The 21,987-nt window shown below is 46.8% G+C and overlaps 1 protein-coding gene across 1 annotated transcript in view; it reads right to left on the bottom strand.

The window, feature by feature from the left end:
* The window catches only part of STX4 (syntaxin 4), a 76,635-nt gene that overhangs the window by 32,192 nt on the left and 22,456 nt on the right, over nt 1–21,987 (bottom strand). The window contains exon 5 of the mRNA XM_029606896.1: nt 8,630–8,694. Within this exon, the coding sequence (XP_029462756.1) occupies nt 8,630–8,694 (65 nt within the window). The remainder of the gene's footprint in view (nt 1–8,629; nt 8,695–21,987) is intronic.

The raw sequence follows: 21,987 nt of genomic DNA on the forward strand, positions 1-21,987 counted from the left end.
TTAACACTCTCCACACCTGGACATACACCATAGACGTGGCTGGCCTCCTAGCCTGAAACAAAGTGGAAATCACTGGCTCTGAGTAACACTTCAATCTTAAATATCTTCTCCCCTAAAAGCCAGGCACGAGACAGAAGTGATACACCTGATCCTAAAAAATAGGACCTTATCTAACAGCCCCTGTTAATGAGACAACCTCAGGAGCCCATCCACTGTGAGATGAACCAGGTCCGTGAACCACGGACGACGCAGCCACTCTGGCGCGACTAGAACCAATTGACCCGGATGTCTCTCGATGCGTCGTAACACCTGGCCTATTAGAGGCCACGAAGGGAACACATACAGAAGAATTCCTGAGGGTCAAGGAAGAACCAGAGCATCTATGCCCTGTGACTGAAGAACTTGCCACTTTGGCATTGCTCCTGGATGCCATCAGATCTAGATTTGGACTGCCCCAACAGGATCAGATAACATCGAAAGCTTCTGCCAACACCTCCCATTCTCCTGGGTCCAACTGCTGCCAGTTGAGATAGTCCACTTGCACATTGTCCACTCCCGACATGAGAAGCAGCCATTCCCTTCAAATGTAGCACCACCCAGACACAAGGTTCCTGAGCTTCCAGGGCCACTGTGCGACTCTTCATTCCCCCCTGCCGATTGATATATACCACTGTAGCAGAATTGTCTGACAACACTGACCATCTGACTCTGGATCAGCGGAAGGAACTCCACCAATGCTCTGCGAACCACCCTCGTCTCCAAACGGTTGATCGACCATGCTGCTTCCGCTGGTGACCATAGATCTCGTGCTGACCGTCCCCAGCAGATTGTTCCTCAACCCTTGAAACTGGCATCCGTGGTTGCCACCACCCAGCTCGGGATCTCCAGATCCACCCCCTTTTCCAAATTTGGCCAAAACAGCCACCACAAGGACTGGACCTGGGGGACCTCAGTAGCAGCAACAGTCGATGAAACTCCTCTGACAATGGATTCCACCACGAGAGCATTGCCCTCTGCAGAGGACGCATTTGATCAAAGGCCCAAGGCACCAAATCACAGGTAGACGTCATTGACCCCAACACCTGAAGATAATCTCAAGCCCTGGGGACTGGCATCCGCAGAAACAGTTCCACCTGAACTTGCAACTTCTGAATCCTCTTGAAGGTAAGAAAAAATTTGCTGATGCGGGTATCGAATTTCACCCCCAGGTACTCCAGCATTTGAGTAGGGCACAGGTAACTCTTTGCCCAATTGACCAACCAGCCCAAGGATTGCAACAGATCCAGCACCCTCATAACAGACTGTCAACATTCTTCTTCCGATTTTCCTCAAATCAACCAGTCGTCCAGGTAAAGATGAACCAGAATCCCTTCCCTGTGGAGAACTGCCATCACCACTACTATCACCTTTATGAATGTGCGAGTGCCCACAACTGGAAGTGTTGCCCTAGGACTACAAACCGCAGGAATCTTTGATGCTCTGCCCTGATGGGAATGTGGTAATAGGCTTCCTCAAGTCTAGAGATGCCAGAAATTCTCTTTGACGAGCTTCCGCTATAACCATCCGCAACATTTCCATATGGAAACGGGGAACTTGCAGCGATGCATTCACCTTCTGCAGACTAAGAATAGGGCGAAAGGACCCCTCCTTCTTTGGGATAACAAAATTAATTGAGTACTGTCCACAGCCTTGTTCCAATGTCGGAACCGGAACTATCATACCCAGCACCTGAAGGCACCTCAACATAGCTCAAATCGCTTGCTGTCTTTCTCTCGCCCCACAGTGAGATATTACAAACGCATCCCTGATGGGCTGAGAAAATTCTAACATGTAGCCATTCCTTATTATCTCTAGGACCCATTGATCCAAAGTAATTCTGGTCCACTCCTTGTAAAATAGCGATAGACGGCCCCCAACTGCCACATCAAGAGAGTGGATCCTGCTGGCTTCATTGAGAGGTCTTACTGCCCCAACCCCTGACTGGAACTTTCTCTGGGATTTCTATGGGCCCCTTGAAAGCACTGCTGCTGTCCAGAACCCTGCTTCTGCCCCACCATCTGCGCAGAACCCTTCAGGGAATGAAGGTGTCATTCTTCCCAAAAACAGGAACGAGGCAGAAAAGTCTTCCGAGCAGTCTTCCTGTCCTTCAGCAGCTTATGACCCTTCGACTCTCCCAATACCTTGATCAATTGTTCCTGGTCCTCCCTGAACAACAATTTTCCCTTGAAGGGAAGATTACAGAGTTAAGACTTGGACCGCATATCAGCTGACCAATTTCACAACCACAACAAACGGTGTGTCAAGACCGCCCAACTATATTCCTGGCTGAAGTCCGGATCAGGTCATAAAGAGCATTCGCCACATAAGCAATCCCAGCCTCCAACTGGGCTACCTGACTATCAGCCCCAGCTGAGGACTTCTCCTGAGCCTTCTGGACCCAGTGCAAACATGCCCTCTGCATCACAGCTCAGACTTAACGCAGAGACCTTGAACACCCGCTTCAGGTGAATTTCCAGCTTATGGTCCTGCATGTCCTTTAAGGCTGCTGATCCCGCCATTGGCATAGTCGTCTTCTTGGTGACCACCAAAACTAAAGCATCCACCTTGAGCAACTCCAGCTGAAGAACTTCCTCTGTTAGAGGATACAACTTCGCCAAAGCCCTGGCCACCTTCAGACCCACCTCTGGGAGATCCCATTCCTGGATTACCAGTTTCTTGACCTTCTTCTGGAGCTGAAAAGCTGTAGGAGGACCCCGAAGGCCATCCAAGACCGGGTCCACCCTTCATTGGTCATGCCCTTCAGGGCATGAGGAATAAGCGGTTTCAATTCCTCCTTATAAGCAGTCGAACCACATGGGAGTCATCCCCTTCAGCTACTGGAACCTCCTCTGGGTCTGCCATGTCCTTATCCACACCCCGATCGGGATCTGTTGTCCACATGCTCCACACCAGAAGCAACCCCAGGGTCGTTACCCAGGTCATTCAGGTCCACCAGCCTCTCCAGGACGATCCAGGCCCAGGTGATGCAGGTGGTCTTCCTCACCCCCTGGCCAAGGAGGTCCTTGATGCCTTTGCAGCAGGATGAGAATGATGGCCCGCAGACCGCTTCACCCCCGCACTCTTCTTGGTCAGGAAAGCTTCTGCATAAAGGAGAGCAAAATCCATGGAAAATCCCATGTCATCCTCCTCGTCTGACTCAGGGCTAACCTGATCCTACTCCCCCCCAAAATTCCTGTCCCGATGGAAGCACCAGCAACAATAGGAGAGGGGAATCTCTGGACCCCAGATCAGTGCTCCTTCAGGTTGATGCTTTCCCTCTGCCTGAAAGGCCCTCCAGACTCCCTGCAGTGTCAAGACACTGTACCCTGGGACCATGTGGCCCTGCGCTCAGGCTCATTCTCCCCCAAGGAACATTCTCTGCCAGACGCACAACTGCAGCATAATGCTGCTGAATTAAGCTGTCCCCGGAGGAAGTCGCAAGAGCGACAACCTTTCTCATGCTGCAAACCTGTCGCTGGCGCCATTTTGAGCATACGTGGCTGGGCCTGCTAAACTCACAGCTACTCACACCACATGGTCGCGGCATGTAGGAATGAAAGGGGAAGCAGATCAGCATAGCCCTCAACTCTTTATTTATTTATTAAAATTTCTATACCGGTATTTGGTGGAGACTATCATATCGATTTACAGAATTACATAAAAACAGATAAAATTAACATTAAACATTTACAATTAATAAAACAACAATTCTAATAGGTTATACTTCATACAATTCTTATAATAATTACCTAATAACAAGACCTCTGAATACTAAACATTAACACAATGACCAGCTCTATGATGTTTCATTTCCGCTATTAGCTCTTATTTTTCTTTTTTTTTTTTTTTTACCCATTGCTATCACCATCATGAAACGCTTGTTGGAAAAGCCATGTTTTAACTTTTTTTCGAAATATCATTCTATTTGGTTCTAACCGAATGTCTACTGGGAGTTTGTTCCAGATTTTTGGTGCAGCAAGTGACAGTGCTCTTTCCTTTACTGATGTTAACTTTGCAGAAATTATTGAGGGAATGGACAGCAAGCCTTTGTTGGCAGATCTTAAATCTCTTTGGGGGGTATGTACCCTTATCGCAGCGTTCAACCATTCCACATTTTCTCCATGTATTGCTCTATGGAGAATGCATAAGGTTTTAAACTGTATTCGCTGCTCGATTGGCAGCCAGTGAAGTTGTTGCAGAATTGGTGTAATGTGTTCCTTTTTCTTTGAACCTGTCAGTAGTCTAGCAGCGGAATTCTGCATAACCTGTAATGGCCTGATTGTTGTATGAGGTAAACCTAAGAGTAATGAATTACAGTAGTCTGTGGATTGAAAAATCAGGGCCTTTGAGCTGTCCGCTGTCACTCATGGTCTCAGACATGCTCCTTAGCCAGCTCTGGCCTACCCTACACTACAAAGAACAGCCCGAAGCACTGCCACTCCAAAACTTTGATTTTTTATTTTTTTTTAACTCTTAAAGAGCCAGCAGCCCAGCACAGAACAAAACCAACAGGAAAAAAAGCATAAAGATACTTCCCTGCTGCTGATCACTTCTCTGGGAACAAGCCTCCAGGGATTCAGAGGGAGCCAGGACCCATGGCTTTCAGCTCCCTGGAACCACCACGGGTCAAGCTGCCCAGGGATCTCCAAACCCCCCGGTTGCCTGGCTCCACCTGTGGGATGGCCCACGAAGGAACCTAACAGCTCAGGGAGCGTCTCTTCTTTTTGCCCTCATTTCTTTTGTTAAACTCCATACTGCAAATCTGCACCTCTACCATCTGCTGGAGACAGAGAAATACTGAGGGACTGCAGGTGGCTCTCTTGGTTATGTAGCAGTGCCTCAGAGTCTTTGGTTCTCTGCTTCCATCTGCTGGTAGGGATGCAAAACCCACTTGTCTGGACTGATCTGGGCACGAACAGGAATACATTTTGCTATTTGTCTCGCACTTAAAAAATGAGTTCCATAGAAAATACCCCACTTTCTAACCATGAGGCCAAGGGAAAAGAGAGTGTAAGGAAAGGAGAGAAAGGAAATAGTTAATGGTCTTCTCTCCAACAGAGTGACTCCTGAATGTGAATGAGATCAGAGGTATGATTGGCGAGTGTGTGTAAGAGTGGGAGTGGGGAGGATCTGACAAATGAATGTGTGAGAGGTGAAAAGAGTGAGTAAGAGAAGAGAGACAATTACTGAAAGTGTGGGCTGAGAGCTTCCTGCTACGTTAGCAGTGCATGAGAGAGCAAGAGCGCAGCATAAGGCTGAAGGTGAAGGGCCTGATGAAGAGATGACAGAAAATGAGAAAAAAAGGGGGAAATTAGTTTAAGAAAGACTGAATAAAAAGTACAGCATCTGTGTTAAAAAAATTAAAATTCAATCGATTTACAAAAATCAGGTTTTTAAAGGGGTAGAGAGTGACAGAAGTGCTAACAGAGGAAATTTAGATAATGACAGGAAAAAATGAAGGAGAGATCCCTCTGCTGCAACCTAAAAGTCAGCCAAAATGATTTGGGGACCCCAGACTTCCCCCAAACACAAATCCTAGTACTACCCTGGTTTTACTGAATTTTACCAAAAGCATGTGATTATTTAGCACTCCAGTCTCCAAACTACTGTAAACTGGAATGTGGAGAAAAACCAATGATAAAATTAAATCTATTAGCTGTAAAATAAAGATAAATATGTAAACAGTCAGCTTCTCATAGGAGCAAGCAGTGAGACAGGATATGCAGCTTGAGCCCCAGCATGAAACATCTACATCATGGACCTCCCCACAGCACTGGAGAGGTCCTCAGCACCCGGACGGAAACTAAATGGCTGCTGTATGCGGACCATATTACCCCCATCTCGAAGTTTCCAAAAAAAAAAAAAAACCTAAAAACTTACTGCAAATCATGGGCCTTACAGCAAAACCTGGAAAAAGAAGAAGTTATGATTTTCCAGAAGGAGCCAAAAAGAATCTCCAACAGAAACTTAGATCTTACCTAAAATAACCAAGCAATAAAACATACCTGGGGTTACGCCTTTCATGGCCTGAAAAGTATACGTAGGTGCTTTTAGTAGGCTATAACACTACCAAAAAAAAAAATGCCAAGGGTCTTTATGAAATAAACAAACCCAGACGTTTCAACTCCCAGTAAAACTGCTATTAAAATTGTGATAGGCTCACGAATCCTGTTCTCCATGGGTATAAAGTCTGAGGGTCATCATTAACACAGGGAGGTGGGGAGGGGGGTGCAAGTTTCACACTGCCTGAATTATTACAAACGGCCATGGGTATTTTTTACCCATGGACTTTGCACCAAATTTTAAAAGCAAAAGTAGATGCTTACTTCCATTTTGAAAACTGCACCAGGACAAAAGTATCTGCAGACATTTGCATCTGCTTTTTCTGCAGGATTTTAAAAATGTATAAGCCACACTCTCCTAAGTTCGGGGCAGGGTACAATAAAATGCACAATACAAAACAATACTCACATAGTACAGGAGCTATCAGTAGAGTCCAGACAGAGTACCTAACTCTGCCCGATCAAAAGCATTCTCAAAAAGAAAAAAAGGTTTCAAAGCTTACTTGAATGTTCGCACACCAGGAGCTATCCGGAGCTGCCCAGGTAGCGCGTTTCACAGTGCAGGACGAGCAATAGAGAGCGCCCGATCTGGGAGATGTGCAAGGTGCATGGCTGGTACCGCTATCGTCCGCTGATGGGCAGATCTCAAAACCCTCAGAGAGGTATAGATTGGTAGAGTACAGCCAATCCAAGGTAAATCAACATTGCTCAAAAGTTTAGGAGCAGAGCATTTTTTTTTAAACCAATCCGCCATTTTACTGGAAGCCGGAACACATTTTCTATGGAAAAACAACATGCACAGATACAATCTCCATTCGTTATTTTCCTCCTCCCCTGACCTAAACACACCCCCAGGAAAGTCTCCTCCAAATGTCGCTAAAAAAAAAGTCTGCAAGCTGGGGAACTCCCCCACACACACTTATAGCTGTGATAAAGGTGGGCAGTGTTCAGGCAGCCCTTTTACCCGGGTAAATCAGTACTTTCAGAATTGCACAGAGCCTCAAGAGAAACCCTGCACCTCCAACTCAGGGAACAGAGAGGAGATCATCAATACTCAGAGAACCGGCGAGTGGCAAACATTTCCAGTGCATATTAAGTGAGATTTACACGCCCAAGTCTCCTTCTGAATGTGCTTGCATAAACTGGCGCAGGTAGCTTTACCAGGGTAACGTTAGGGCTGTCATTCTTCTGACCAGATGTGTGCGCCTAACTTTAGGCGGACGACACTCGGTGCATGCGCTCACCAAGTTTTTCCCTGCTCCCAGAGCATCTCTATTTACCCCTTTTTTGTCTGGATTAGATTTTGTGCGCACAAAGAAGTGGTGCACGCCATTTATATGGTTGGCGGGAAAGAAACCGAAAGCTCATTTTTTTTTGTGCACATGACTCAAAAGGTTACCTGCACAAAGACTTTCAATATTGACCTCTCCACATCCCCAGCAACTCCCTCAACAAAAAGGGTGCACAGTAGAACTAGGACACCTCCTATAACTATTAACCACAGAAAAACAGAATATTCAAACCCTGGTGTCGGCTCAGTGACGCAAACTCCAGCCATTAGCGGGCACTTTGTGAAGTAACACAAAATCCTACACGAACGCTGAACAATGATTTAGCAGGCCTTTCAAAACACTAACTCAGAAGATTGTTTTATTTGTCATAATTCTTGTTATGAATATTTTCACTCTAACTGCACCCTGCCCCGAACACTGGAGAGGCAGGTAATAAATACTCAAATAAATATCTCCTGTTGGTATAAACTGGAAAATAAAGCAAGCTGGACTGTTATGTATGCCTACATAGAAACTACATTCTAAAATACCACCTTACCTCAGTTACTCATATAAAAACAGAAAAAAAAACAAAAACCCCAGACCGACCCTCACCAAAAAATAAATGACTACAAATTAGAAATAAGAAACAGACAGACAAAAATCAAAACAGGAAACCTCAAGAAGCCCAACTCTGCATGCAATGCAACCTGAAACAGATATAGGAATGCACTCCTTCCATAATGTACAAGATACAAAGAGATGCACATTTCCCAAAGCTGACAGAGAAAAGAAAGATGACTTCCTACAAACGAACGAGCGAGAGAAATGCTGTATAATCCTTGGGGAAATAGTTGAAACAGTTATAGCAGGAACAAGATATGCCGGATCTTGCCACCAGGCCACAAATGTAAAATTTGACAAGAGATGATACTAATCACCATCAGAACCCTACAATTGTCGTTATTTCCCTTCTGTACATTGTAATTCTTAACTTTTTACTACTTGTGTGTTGCCAAAGCAATACCTTAATTATCATGCCAATAAAATGTATTGCATTTGAAGAAAGTCAGCATGAGACATACACTCTCTACAGAGAAAGAAAGAGAAAGATACATGAAAAGATACACACTGATCACAGATTATTCCATACAAGGAGAGCAAGAATATGAATGTGAGAATCTGGTTTTAAAGAGACAGAGACAGACATGGAGGCCATTCTTCTTAAAGGTAGCTGGCATCATGTGAAGAACATACCTGTGTTTTCCTCATCCTCAGGTTCACAGACCACTTGCCATCTTCTTCCTCCTTTGGCTCAATACCTGTCCGAAAATAGACCCATGAATCACAACTGATAATTCATATGAAAACAGAATACCGGTCCTCTAGGTCAGTGATTCCCAACCTGGGGCCGCCAAAAGGGAGGCAATCAAAGTGCAACTGCTGAGAAATAGAGCAGGCTGACCTCATCTCTGAGGAACTCTGCTCTAATGCTCCTGTTGCCTCGTCCCACTGCCTGATCCCATGCTGAGGAGAGGAAGATCATAGCATCAAGAAGCCCAAACTGGTAAGGAGAGGAGGCAGGGAAGAGTGCGGCCGATTGCTACCACGAGGGGGTCTGAAGCTGCACAGCGAGGAGGAGAAAGGGAAGCAAACTGCCTCCAGCACCTTCTACATCCGCAGTACCAGACGACCAGAGGCAGCAGCAAGCAGAGTGATGACCCCAAGGAGCATTTCTGGCCATTGTACATGCCCTGGCTGTCCTGCTGGCCTAGCAGTGAGGGGAAAATACATCTTGAGGGAGCAGAATGGGAAAGAGGGCAGGATGGAAGGGGACTAAGTAGGATCAGCACTCAGAAAAGGATGGCGAAGGGATCACAAGAGAGGGCAAAACGGAGAGCATGGAAAGGGCCATAAGAGGAAGGCAGGAGGATGGAGTGCTATAAACTGTGTGGCACCTTATGGGGGGCCTTAAACATGCTGCTGCATTTGTTTTGCTGAGATGTTTGTACTGCTATGAGTGCCTTACAAAGCCTGCTACAACCTCTTGTTGTGCTGAGATATTTGTATTCTTATCTAAATAGTCCTGTGTTGATATTACTGAGATGTGTTTTATTCTCACTCCTGTTGACATTTCAAGTTTAGTCCTGTTCTACATTTTCCTAGTTTAATCATGTCATTGATGGGAAAATTGGTTCTTACCTGCTAATTTTTGTTCCTGTAATACCACAGATCAGTCCAGACAAGTGGGTTTATGCATCCCTACCAGCAGATGCAGACAGATCAAAACTTTGAGACACTGCTACATAACCAAGAGTGCCACCAGCAGTCCCTCAGTATTGACCTGTACCCAAGCCAAAAAGTAGACCCCATTCCCCCCTTTTTAAAGCGAACAGGAAAAATCTAAACACAGGTGGATCCCCTGAACTAGAAAGCCAAACACTGCCAGGCAAAAGCCTGCTAACCTCTTACTCAGAAAAAGAAATACAACTTTTTAATCATGTGAAAACGAAAAGCACCTGAATCTTTCACCAGGAAATTCAGTCTTTCAGCAGCAACAACGGGGCAGGTCTCTGGACTGATCTGTGGTATTACAGGAATGAAAATTAGCAGGTAAGAAACACATTTTCTTTTCCTGTACATACCTAGATCAGTCCAGACAAGTGGGATGCACCCAAGCATCCCTATAATGGGCGGGCACCCGAAAGTCCTGCTCTTAACACACTCTCATCAAAACATGTATCCTCCTGTGCTCGAACATCCAAACTGTAATGCTTGGTGAAAGTGTGTAACGAAGACCTCACCGCAGCCCTACATATCTCCTGAGGAGACACCAACTGAGACTCCACCCAGGAGGCTGGTGCCCAAGTCGAATGAGCCTTGAGGCCCGCCAGAATTTCGCGACCCTTACAGATATAGGCCGAACAAATGGTCTCCTTCAGCCATCTAGAAATTGTAGCCTTGGAGGCTTTTTTCCTTTTTTGCTCCACCAAACAACACAAACAGGTGATCCAAAATCCGAAAGCTATTAGTAACTTTCAAATAATGCAACATGCGAAGCAGATCCCCATCCTGAGGAGACCCACAAGACCATTCCGGAAGGCCGGCAGCTCAACAGTCTGATTCACATGAAAAGAAGACATCGTTTTCTGCAAAAAGGAGGGAACAATATGCAAGGTCAACCTGTCTTCCGTAATACGCAGAAATGGATCTAGACTAAAAAGCACCTGAACCTCGGAAATCCGGCTGGCCGAACAAATAGCCACCAGGAAAACAGTCTTCAAAGTCAAACCCTTCACGGAGGTCTGTCTTAAGGGCTCAAAGGGTGCGCTACAGAGAACCCACAAGACCAAGCTGAGGTTCCATCAAGCCCAGCATCATGTTTCCAACAGTGGCCAATCCAAGTCACAAATACCTGGCAAGCACGCAAACAGTAAATAAATCGCAAGCTACTATTACTTTATAATTAATAGCAGTTTATGGATTTTTCCTCTAGGAACTTATCCAAACCCTTTTACACTAACTGCTGTAACCACATCCTCTGGCAATGAATTCCAGAGCTTAACTATGCTCTGAGTGAAAGAATTTTGATTTGTTTTAAATGAGCTACTTGCTAACTTCAAGGAGTGCACCCTAGTCCTTCTATTACCTGAGAGAGTAAATAACAGATTTACATTAACTTGTCCAAGTCGTTGCATGATTTTGTAGACCTCTATCATATCCCCCTCCCTCAGTCTTCTCTTCTCCAAACTGAAGCTCTAACATCCTTCACCTTTCATCATAGGGCAGCTGGTCCATGCCACTTATTTTGGTTGCTCTTCTCTACACTTTCTCCAGTGTAACTATTTCTTTTTTGAGATGCGGTGACCAGAATTGTACACAGTATTCAAGATGCAGTCTCACCATGGAGCGATACAGAGTCATTGACATCCATTGTTTTATTTGCCATTCTTAATAATTACTAACATTCTGTTTGCTTTATTGATCGCCACAGCAAACAAATAACTATTTCAATGTATTAACCACTATGATGCCTAGATTTCTTTCCTGCGAGGTAACTCCTAGGATAGAACCTATCATAGTGTAACTACAGCAAGGATTATTTTTCCTTATATGCATCACTTTGCACTTTTCCATGTTAAATTTCATCTGGCATTTGGAAGCCCAATCTTCCCGTCCCGCAAGATCCTCCTGCAATTTATCACAATCCGCTTGAGATTTAACTCTGCATAATTTTATGTCATCCGCAAATCTGATTATCTCACTCGTCATACCCCTTTGCAGATCATTTATAAATATATTAAAAAGCTCCGGTTCAAGTACCGTTTACCTTTTTCTACTGTGAAAAAGGAAAAATGGTTCTTACCTGCTAATTTTTGTTCCTGTAGTACCAAGGAGCAGTCCAGGACAGCTGGGTTTTGCCTCCCCTCCAGCAGGTGGAGACAGAAAAAGACTTCGTGGACTCTGTCCTATACCCCTGAGGTGCCACCTAGTGTCTGTCAGTGTTATACTGTACCCAAGCAGAAATTAGAAAAACCATAACGGCAATTATAAAACCACTTCCCCCTGAAGAGCAGAGGAAATGAAAACACCTGAAACATCATGAATGAACAAAACATGCCCAAATCCTTTCCCTAAAAAAGGGGGACAGTCAGTAAAACTTACAGAAAAATTGATCAGCTACCAGCCAAGCGGACTCTCCATTTTCCCCCCAGGCAGGCATCTGGACTGATCTGTGGTACTACAGGAACAAAAATTAGCAGATAAGAACCAATTTTCCTTTCCCTGTACGTACCCGGATCAGTCCAGGACAGCTGGGATGTACCAAAGCTTTCCTAACCAGGGTGGGACTGAGAAAGTCCCGCTCGGAGTACACTGGGCTCCAAAAGAACCGGGCTCTGGAGCCCGGACATCCAGTGGGTAATGTCTGGCAAAGGTATGCGGCGACTGCCAGGTAGCCGCCCTGCAAATTTCCTGTGGCGACACCTGCTGACATTCAGCCCAAGAAGCCGCCTGTGACAGAGTAGAGTGAGCCTTAAGACCAGACGGAATCAGGCAACCCTGAACCAGGTAAGCCAACACTATAGCCTCCTTCAACTAGCGTGTGATGGTGGCCCTGGAAGCCTTCTGCCCCTTTCTGGGTCCACTCCACACGAAAAGATGATCATAGAGCCGGAAACTGTTGGTCACCTCCAAGTAACACAAGAACACTCTCTTCACGTCCAGCTTCCGCAAATCCTTAGACTCTGCAGAGGAAGAATTTAAACCTGCGAAGGAAGGGAGTTCTACGGACTGGTTCAAATGAAAAGAGGATACGACCTTCGGAAGAAAGGAGGGAACTGTTCTCAAGGAAACTCCTGCCTCAGAAATCTCAAGAAAGGTTCCCTGCAGGACAAGGCCTGTAGTTTTGACACCCGCCTCGCGGATGAAATAGCCACCAGAAAAACTGCCTTCAAGGTCAGATCCTTCAGGGTAACTCGCTTCAAAGGCTCAAAGGGGGCATTACAAAGTGCCCTCAGCACCAAATTCAACTTCCACGAGGGACAAGGGCTCTTAACCAGAGGACGTAGATGCTTAGCGCCTCTTAAAAAACTTGCCACGTCTGGATGAGAGGCTAAAGCAACCCCTTGCACCTTTCCTCGAAAACAGCCAAGGGCCACCACCTACACCCGCAGAGAATTGAAGGCCAATCCTTTGGCTAAGACTGCCTGTAAGAAATCCAGGACCTCCAGAATTGTCGTCCTGGATGGCTGTATGTGGTGGTCTATGCACTAGGACTCAAACAAACACTCCCCAAACTCTAATGTACGCCATAGAGGTAGACGTTTTACGGGGAACATAAGAGTGTGGTCACCACTGCATTTGAGTAACCCTTACTCCTCAACCTACGCCTCTCATAAGCCACGTGTTATTGTACATGTCAATTTTATGTTTTTATTATGTATGTTGATGGTGTAAATCGACTAGGCCTTCTTGTGGTAGGCGATTAATAAATCTTAATAAATGAAATGAATGCCGCTAGACAAAAGTGATCTGCCTTTGCGAAATAAATGGGGCCCTGACGCAATAGAGTCTGAGACGGACAAAACCTCAGAGGACTGTCGGTCCGCAAACCACAGGTGCCTCGGCCACTCGAATCACCCTGCCTGTGCGCCCCTCGATGTGGTGTAGAACCTTTCCGACCAACGGCCATGGTGGGAAGACATACAACAGAATGTCCTTTGGCCAGGGTAGGACCAACGTGTCTACCCCTTCTCCCCCGGTTCCCTCCGCCTGCTGAAGAGCCGGGAAGCTTTGGCATTGTCGTACGTCGCCATAAGGTCCATGGCCGGTCTGGACCACCGGGCACAAAGAAGAAGAAAGGTTTCGTCGGAGAGTTCCCACTCCCCCGGATCCAACTGGTGCCGGCTAAGGAAATCCGCCTAAACATTGTCCACTCCGGCTATGTGAGAGGCAGCTATCCGGTAAAGATGTTGCTCTGCCCAGTGTATCAAGAACCGAGCCTCCGTTGCCACTGGACAGCTCCTGGTTCCGCCCTAACGACTGATGTAGGCCATCGTTGTCGCATTGTCGGACAGCACCCTCACGGACCTGCCCTCCACCTGCGGAACGAGGGCCTGGAGCGCTAACCGCACAGCCTTGGTCTCCATGCAATTGATGGACCAGGAGGCCTCTGTCCTGGTCCATTGGCCCTAGACTGCCGTATCCCGACAAAACGCTCCCCACCCTGAGAGACTGGCGTCTGTGGCCATCACGATCCAACAGGGAATCTCCAAATCCACCCCCTGGCGCAAATTGTACTGCGAAAGCCACCAGAGAAGACTGGAACGCGCCCAGTCCGTCAGGGGTAGGACAAGATGGAAACGCTACTAGAGGGGATTCCATCGTGAGAGCAAGGCTGATTGAAGAGGACGCATATGCGCAAAACCCCAAAGTACCAGATTGATCGTTGAAACCATTAAGCCCAGGACCTGCAAGTAATCCCAGACCCTGACTCGAGGTAGAAAGCGCAAGGACTTCACCTGTGACGCGAGCTTGGAAATCCTCTCTTCAGTCAGAAAAACCTTTCCCAAGGCCGTGTTGAAGCGAGCCCCCAGAAACTCCAAAGTCTGGGAGGGAATCAGATGACTCTTCTCAGGATTGACCACCCATCCCAACGAGTCCAACATCCAGAGAACCCGCGCCACCGCGGCTCTGCATAGGCTTTCTGACTTTGCTCAAATTAGCCAATCGTCCAGATAGGGATGCACCAGTATCCCTTCCCGTCACAAGGCGGCTGCGACCACAACCATCACCTTGGTGAACACCCAGGGCACCATCGTGAGCCTGAACGGAAGTGCGCAAAATTGAAAACATAAGAACATAAGAAAATGCCATACTGGGTCAGACCAAGGGTCCATCAAGCCCAGCATCCTGTTTCCAACAGTGGCCAATCCAGGCCATAAGAACCTGGCAAGTACCCAAAAACTAAGTCTATTCCATGTAACCATTGCTAATGGCAGTGGCTATTCTCTAAGTGAACTTAATAGCAGGTAATGGACTTCTCCTCCAAGAACTTATCCAATCCTTTTTTAAACACAGCTATACTAACTGCACGAACCACATTCTCTGGCAACAAATTCCAGAGTTTAATTGTGCGTTGAGTAAAAAAGAACTTTCTCCGATTAGTTTTAAATGTGCCCCATGCTAACTTCATGGAGTGTCCCCTAGTCCTTCTACTATCCGAAAGAGTAAATAACCGATTCACATCTACCCGTTCTAGACCTCTCATGATTTTAAACACCTCTATCATATCCCCCCTCAGTCGTCTCTTCTCCAACGGCGCCAGAGGATCGCAACCTCAGATATTTCTGATGGTCCGAGCATATCGGGATGTGCAGGTATGCTTCAGTCAGGTCCAGCGACGCCAAAAGCTCTCCCTTGTGCACAGAAACTGACGGAGTGAAGAGTTTCCATCCGAAAACGGGGTACTTTCAGGGCGTGATTCACCCGCTTCAAATCGAGGATGGGACGGAAGGTACCCTCCTTCTTTGGTACCGCGAAGTAGATGCAGTAGCGCCCACACCTTACCTGCCCTTCGGACACTGAAACTATGGCTCCCAGATTCTGCAGGCGCTGTAGTGTCTCGCACCACCCTTCGCTTTAGGCGGTACGCGCAAGGAGACACTATGTAATGCTCCTTGACCAGCCGGGCAAAATCTAAGGCGTAGCTGTCTTCTATGATGCTTAGGACCCATTGGTCGGAGGTCAATTTGGTCCATGCCTCCCGGAAAAGGGATAACCTTCCCTCGATTCTTGGGATGGAAGGGTGGTCCAGCCTCACTTCATTGCATGGTCTTTGAGCACCCATGGGACTGCGGAGCACTGTCTCTGGCAAGTCGGCGGTCCGGAAAGGACTGGTTCCAAGAAGCCTGACGGCCGATGCCCTGGAAAAATGACAACCCGGTGGACCTTGCAGAGTGGAAACGATGATTTCCCCTAAATCTCGCCCGCTGAGGAAAGGAACCTCTGGATCGACACCTATCCTCCAGTAGCTTGTGGACTTTGTTCTCTCCCAGAGATTTTATCATGTCCTCCAGCTGTTGCCCAAAGAGGAGTTTCCCTTTAAATGGTAAAACCCACACAATGGCCTCAGCCCAATACATCCCCAAACTAACCCATCGCCACAACCACCACCACACTCCTAAAGCCACACCCACCACTAGACGCCTCACCAAAATTCACACCAACCCTAACATACCCTATACCACAATCACTCTCATTACCCTACTCCTCATTAATGCACAGTCGATCACCAAAAAAATCCCAATCATCCATGACATACTCACAGATGACCAACCAGACATATTCTGTATAACCGAATCCTGGCTGAAACATTCTGACACAGTCCTACTCAATCAACTGCCCAGAAACACATACAATATTTTCTCCATTCCCAGAAGCAAAAGAAAGGGAGGTGGCCTACTATTCCTAGCACACAAAAAACTTAAATTCTCTTCCCACTCCCTTAACTTACCCACCTCCTATCGAGACCAACCTATTCAAATCAAAACATCTCCAAATACTCCTCCTATATGCCCCACCTGGTTGCCTACAACACAACCTTTCCCCCCTGATTGAATCCATCACAACCCACATAAACTTACAAGAGCCAGCCATCATACTAGGAGACTTCAATCTCCATATCGACACCCACCCTCCTTCCCCCACAAGCGAACTACTCCTATCCACCATGTCTGCCATTGGATTCACCCAAATCATCAACACGCCCACTCAAAAATCGGGCCACACCCTGGACTTAATATTCATAAACAACAAAATATCTGCAACTGGACCACCCACTACAACCCCCACCCCATGGTCTGACCACAGCCTCATCCAAGCCAAGCTTCAACTCCAATCCAACCCAACACAAACAAACAACCGAATCATCGAATTCACCAAACCATGCTCCAGTGAAGACATCGCTGAAGTGTTACCTGAGACACTAAAAACAATCAACTTAAATGATGCCAACTCAGCCACAAACTCCTGGATAACCATCAACACAGACATAGCCAATACATTATGTCCCACGATAAGAAAGGAAATCAAGCAATCTACAAAGCAAAGAGCACCATGGTACACCCCAGAACTGAAAACCTCAAAGCGAACACTGAGACAAACTGAAAAACAATGGAGACGAACCCCCACCTCAAACCTGAAAGACAAATTCAGAACACAACTACATAACTATTAGAGATGTGAATCGGAACCAGAATCGGATCCGATATCGGTTCCGATTCACATCTCTATAGATGTGAATCGGAACCAGAATCGGATCCGATATCAGTTCCGATTCACATCTCTAACTATACAACAGACCTCAACACAGCAAAGCGCAATTTCTACACATCAAGAATACATGATTACCAATATAACCCGAGGACCCTCTTCGCCTATGTCAAAGACCTAACCAACTCCATCCAAAATGACAATACGCCAAACTCCAGCAACATCTCAAGTGAAAAACTAGCACAATTCTTCAAGGACAAAGTTAACAACATCATCGCCATAATTCCCCAAAACTACAACGACCCAGTTGACATCCCCCCTCCCATCCACACATGGTCACAATTCACACCCGTTGCTTCCACAGAAATCGAACCTATCATCAGAAAAACCAACCCTGCATCCCACCCTCTAGACCCCATCCCCATCAAAACCCTAAAACTCAGAGAGATTATTGTCAAACCAATAACCTACATCATTAACTTATCCCTAGAACAAGGAATCTTCCCAGAAAAACTCAAAAACGCCATCATCAAACCAATCATCAAAAAACCTCAACTCGACAAATCCGACCCAGCAAATTACAGACCAGTCTCCAACCTCCCATTCCTAGCAAAAATCATCGAAAAAACAGTCAACAATCAACTCACAGAACACCTTGAAACCTATAATGTTCTACAGCCTGCACAACATGGTTTCAGAAAATTCTTCAGCACTGAAACCCTCCTCCTCTCTCTCACTGATACCATCCTCAGAGGCCGCGACAAAGGCAAATCTTTCCTCCTGATACTTCTTGATATATCCGCCGCCTTTGACACCATTAATCACAGAACTCTCCTCACCAGACTTAAAGAAATTGGTCTCCAAGACACCACAATCAAATGGTTCAACTCCTACCTCTCAAACAGATCCTACATCATCAAGACGAACTCATCTGAATCCTCTCAAGTGCCCCTCACTCATGGAGTCCCACAAGGTTCTTCCCTATCCTCAACCCTATTTAACATTTACCTCATCCCACTATGCAAATACCTTTCAGAGGCAAACCTCACCTACTTCATCTATGCAGACGACATACAAATATTACTCCCCATAAACAAGTCCATCCAACTAACCATGGAAAAATGGAACAAACTCAGCTCAAATTTATTCCACTTGCTATCTCAATTATCACTATGCCTCAACCAAGCCAAAACAGAAATCATTCACATCCACGATGACCGTCCCTCTCATCCACTCAAGTGCACCCCCTCCGACCACCCAGGAAGCTCAACCAACCCGGGAGTGCCACAAATCTCACCCACGCCGTCCACAAGAAACCTAGGCGTAACAATCGACAGCCAACTCAACTTTAAACGACACATCTCCAATACAATCAAGGATGGATTCTTCAAACTTCAGACACTAAAAAAACTCAAACCCCTTCTCCAAGAGCACGATTTCCGAACAGTCCTTCAAGCAATTATCTTCGCAAAACTTGACTACTGCAACTCCCTCCTCCTCGGCCTACCAGAAATCCACATCAAACCCCTCCAAGTGCTACAAAACGCTGCCGCCAGAATCATCTCTAACAAAAAATCCTCCCACATCACACCCACTCTCAAAGAACTCCACTGGCTACCCATTACACAAAGAATCCAGTATAAAACCCTCACCCTCATGCACAAAAAAATAAACAACAACAATATGAACTGGCTAAACAACGGAATACAACCTTACCCTACACAAAGAACTCTCAGATCCACCAACACTGGCCTCCTAGCCGTACCCAATCTCAAATCTGCACACCTCAACGTCACCCGCAAACGAGCCATAACAATAGCGGGCCCCACCTTATGGAACTCCCTCCCCACCTGTCTCAGAAATGAACCTTCATTGCAAGTCTTCAAAAAACACCTCAAAACATGGCTGTTCCTAAAAGCTTTCCCACCTGACACGTAACCTGCCCAAATGCAACTGCAACACACCACGCCCCCTACACAAGCATCTCGCGTCACCATCTTCCCTCCCTTGCACCACCTCCCTCCCACCTATCCCCCCCCCCCCTTTCAACCCTCCCTGCTAACCTTAACCTTAAATTATCCTCATCAACAAGTCATTTATGTACATATGTTATATACTATATCAAATGTTCCATGTAATCCTGTTATTTCTGTTATAATTCGTTATATTTATTACAATGTTATAATTTATTATATTTATTACAATGTTATAATGTAAAATAGGGCTGTTACTACCCTATTCTTTTAGTTATCTGGAAACCGATGTGATATCTCGATCGAACGTCGGTATACAAAAGAAATAAATAAATAAATAAAATAAATAAAGAACTCAGTTGCACCTTGGAGGACCCATCAGCCGACCAGTTTCGGAGCCCTAGGAGCCTGCGGGCGGAAACCGCTGCAACCATTGCCCTGCCCGAAGTCTGCAGAAGATCATACAGGGTATCCGCGCTATAAGCCACTGCCTTCAGACGGCTAGCAGGCAGCGCTGCTGCGTCCGAGAAGGAAGCTTCCCCTTGTCAATCCTGAACCCAACAGAGACAAGCCCTCTGCACAAAACTGCTACACATAGCCGCCCGGACCCCAAGGGCCGAAACCTCAAAAATTTTCTTCAGCTGCAGCTCCAGCTTGCAGTCCTGCAAGTCTTTCAATGCAGTGGCCCCCGTGACGGGAATGGTGGTCTTTTTCATGACAGTGGAAATCGCGGCATCCACCTTAAGAATTCTGAGCAGACCCAAAGCTTCCTCCGGAAGCGGATACAATTGTCCATAGCTCGACCCACCTTCAAACCAAGGTCTGGATTGTCCCACTCCTTAAACAAAAGATCCGTGACCGACATATGAAAAGGAAATGATCAAGCCGGACCCCGAAGGGCTCACCATGACCGGATCCATAGCTCCGAATCTGGAATCCTCAGGTGGAACTTCAATACCGAGCTCATCCAGAATGACTGGTATCAGCAGTCCCAATTCATCCCTCCGGAACAGCCGCACCACCTTTGGACCATCGCCCTCCACCACCAGGACCCCATCAGGTTTGGCTGGCTGAGGGTGAAGATCCGGATCTAGATCCTGTCAGTCTCCCGGAGCTGGAGGAGATTAATCCTCATCTGACATGTCTGTCTGAGAAGTCTCCTCCGGATGGGACCGAGACTGGAGAGGGTGCTTTGCCTTGGGATCATCTCTGCCACCAGATGACCTGAAGCGTTTGCATGAAGAGGACCCTCTCCCTGCTCCCAATGTCGACGAGGGTGTCCGGGGCAACTGAGTATGTGATCTCTTCTCTGCTTTGCGGAACTTGAAGAACTTTTGCAGCATTCTGACAAATTCAGAGGAGAACAAGGAAGACGACCCATCCGAATCTTTGTCTTGCTCCTCCTCCGAGGAATCCTCCTGCTCATCCGGAACTGTGCCCCCTCCAGGGGCAGCCGGCCTCGGGGAAAGTGGCGGCGGAGAGGGCTCCTCTCCCAGAGCCGCCAGCGCTGCTCACTCCTGATCCCTCATGGTTTGCAGCAGAGCTTCCGACCCTGCACTAAGCAGGAAGAGATCCGAGCCTTGCCGCCTCCGATCGGGCCTCTCAGGCTCCTGACATGGCCTGGCGCTGTCCCTGTCAGCCTTGTGCCGATTTCTTTGCGATGGGCCTTCCCCGCCTGACAGACAGGCTGTGCAAACCCCAGCACGGGAAAGCCAAACACATACACTGCTACACACAGGGCAGGCCACGCCACGAGGCATATCCCCGGCCTCGATTTAATCGTTTCCCGAAAAAAGAACCACGGCAACTGAGGCGAATTCCTGGTCAAAAAACAGGCCAGGAAAGCGACGGAAAACGGCGAAAAAGGAGCGGACACTAGACCGGAGCCCCCCCAAGACAAGAAAATACAACTTTTAATTTTTTTTTTTACCTGGTCCGGATGGGTCCCGCTGAGGGGGAGTGAGCCAGGACCCCCGGTATCACCCTCAGCCACGGCAGTTTCAGGGTCTCCAACCCTCTGCTCTCCAGCCTCAAATAGCAGGGGAGATGGTCCCACCAGGACCTGCCAACTCCCTGGGAGGCTAAATACAACAAACTTTTTTTTTTTTTTTTTAATTTAAAGATAAAGGAACAGTAACCTAAACCTTCCTCTGAAAAATATCTGTGCCAACCAAACCAAAATCAGAGAAAATCAAACCTAACACCAGACACAAGGCTTTGCACCTCCACCATCTGCTGGAGGCAGAAAAATACTGCAGACACTAGATGGCACCTAAGGGGTATAGGCAGAGTCCGCAAAGTCTTTTTCTGTCTCCATCTGCTGGAGGGGAGGCAAAACCCAGCTGTCCTGGACTGATCTGGGTACGTACAGGGAACAGACCATTTAATCCTGCTCTGTTTCATTTCTTATCCAGCTTGCAGTCCACGAAAGGACATCGCCTCCTATTCCATGACTTTTTAGCTTTCTTAGAAGCCTCTCATTCATGACTTTGTCGAATGCCTTCTGAAAATCCAAATACACACCATCTACTGGTTCACCTTTTTCCACATGTTTATTCACTCCTTTAAAAAAATGTAGATTTGTGAGGCATATTATTAGTCCATTTTCTATATGGCATGTAACTACATGTAAAAATTAAATATATGCATGTGAGGGCCCACAATAGTTTTGGAGGTTGAAAGGGGTTCATGCTCCCCAAAAGTCTGGGAACTCCTGGGCTAGGTCATCTAGACCATTTGATGAAAGGCTGTTTCCCTGTGCCCAGCCTCTGAGCCATCCAATCCTAGGAGGTGAAACACCCTGTGATCCCATGCCTAGCTTCTTAAATCAAGGGTTCCCAACCATTTTGCTAGCATGGACTCTTGGCA

The sequence above is a fragment of the Rhinatrema bivittatum genome, chromosome 6 (assembly GCF_901001135.1).
Source record: "Rhinatrema bivittatum chromosome 6, aRhiBiv1.1, whole genome shotgun sequence".
Taxonomy (NCBI): Eukaryota; Metazoa; Chordata; class Amphibia; order Gymnophiona; family Rhinatrematidae; genus Rhinatrema; species Rhinatrema bivittatum.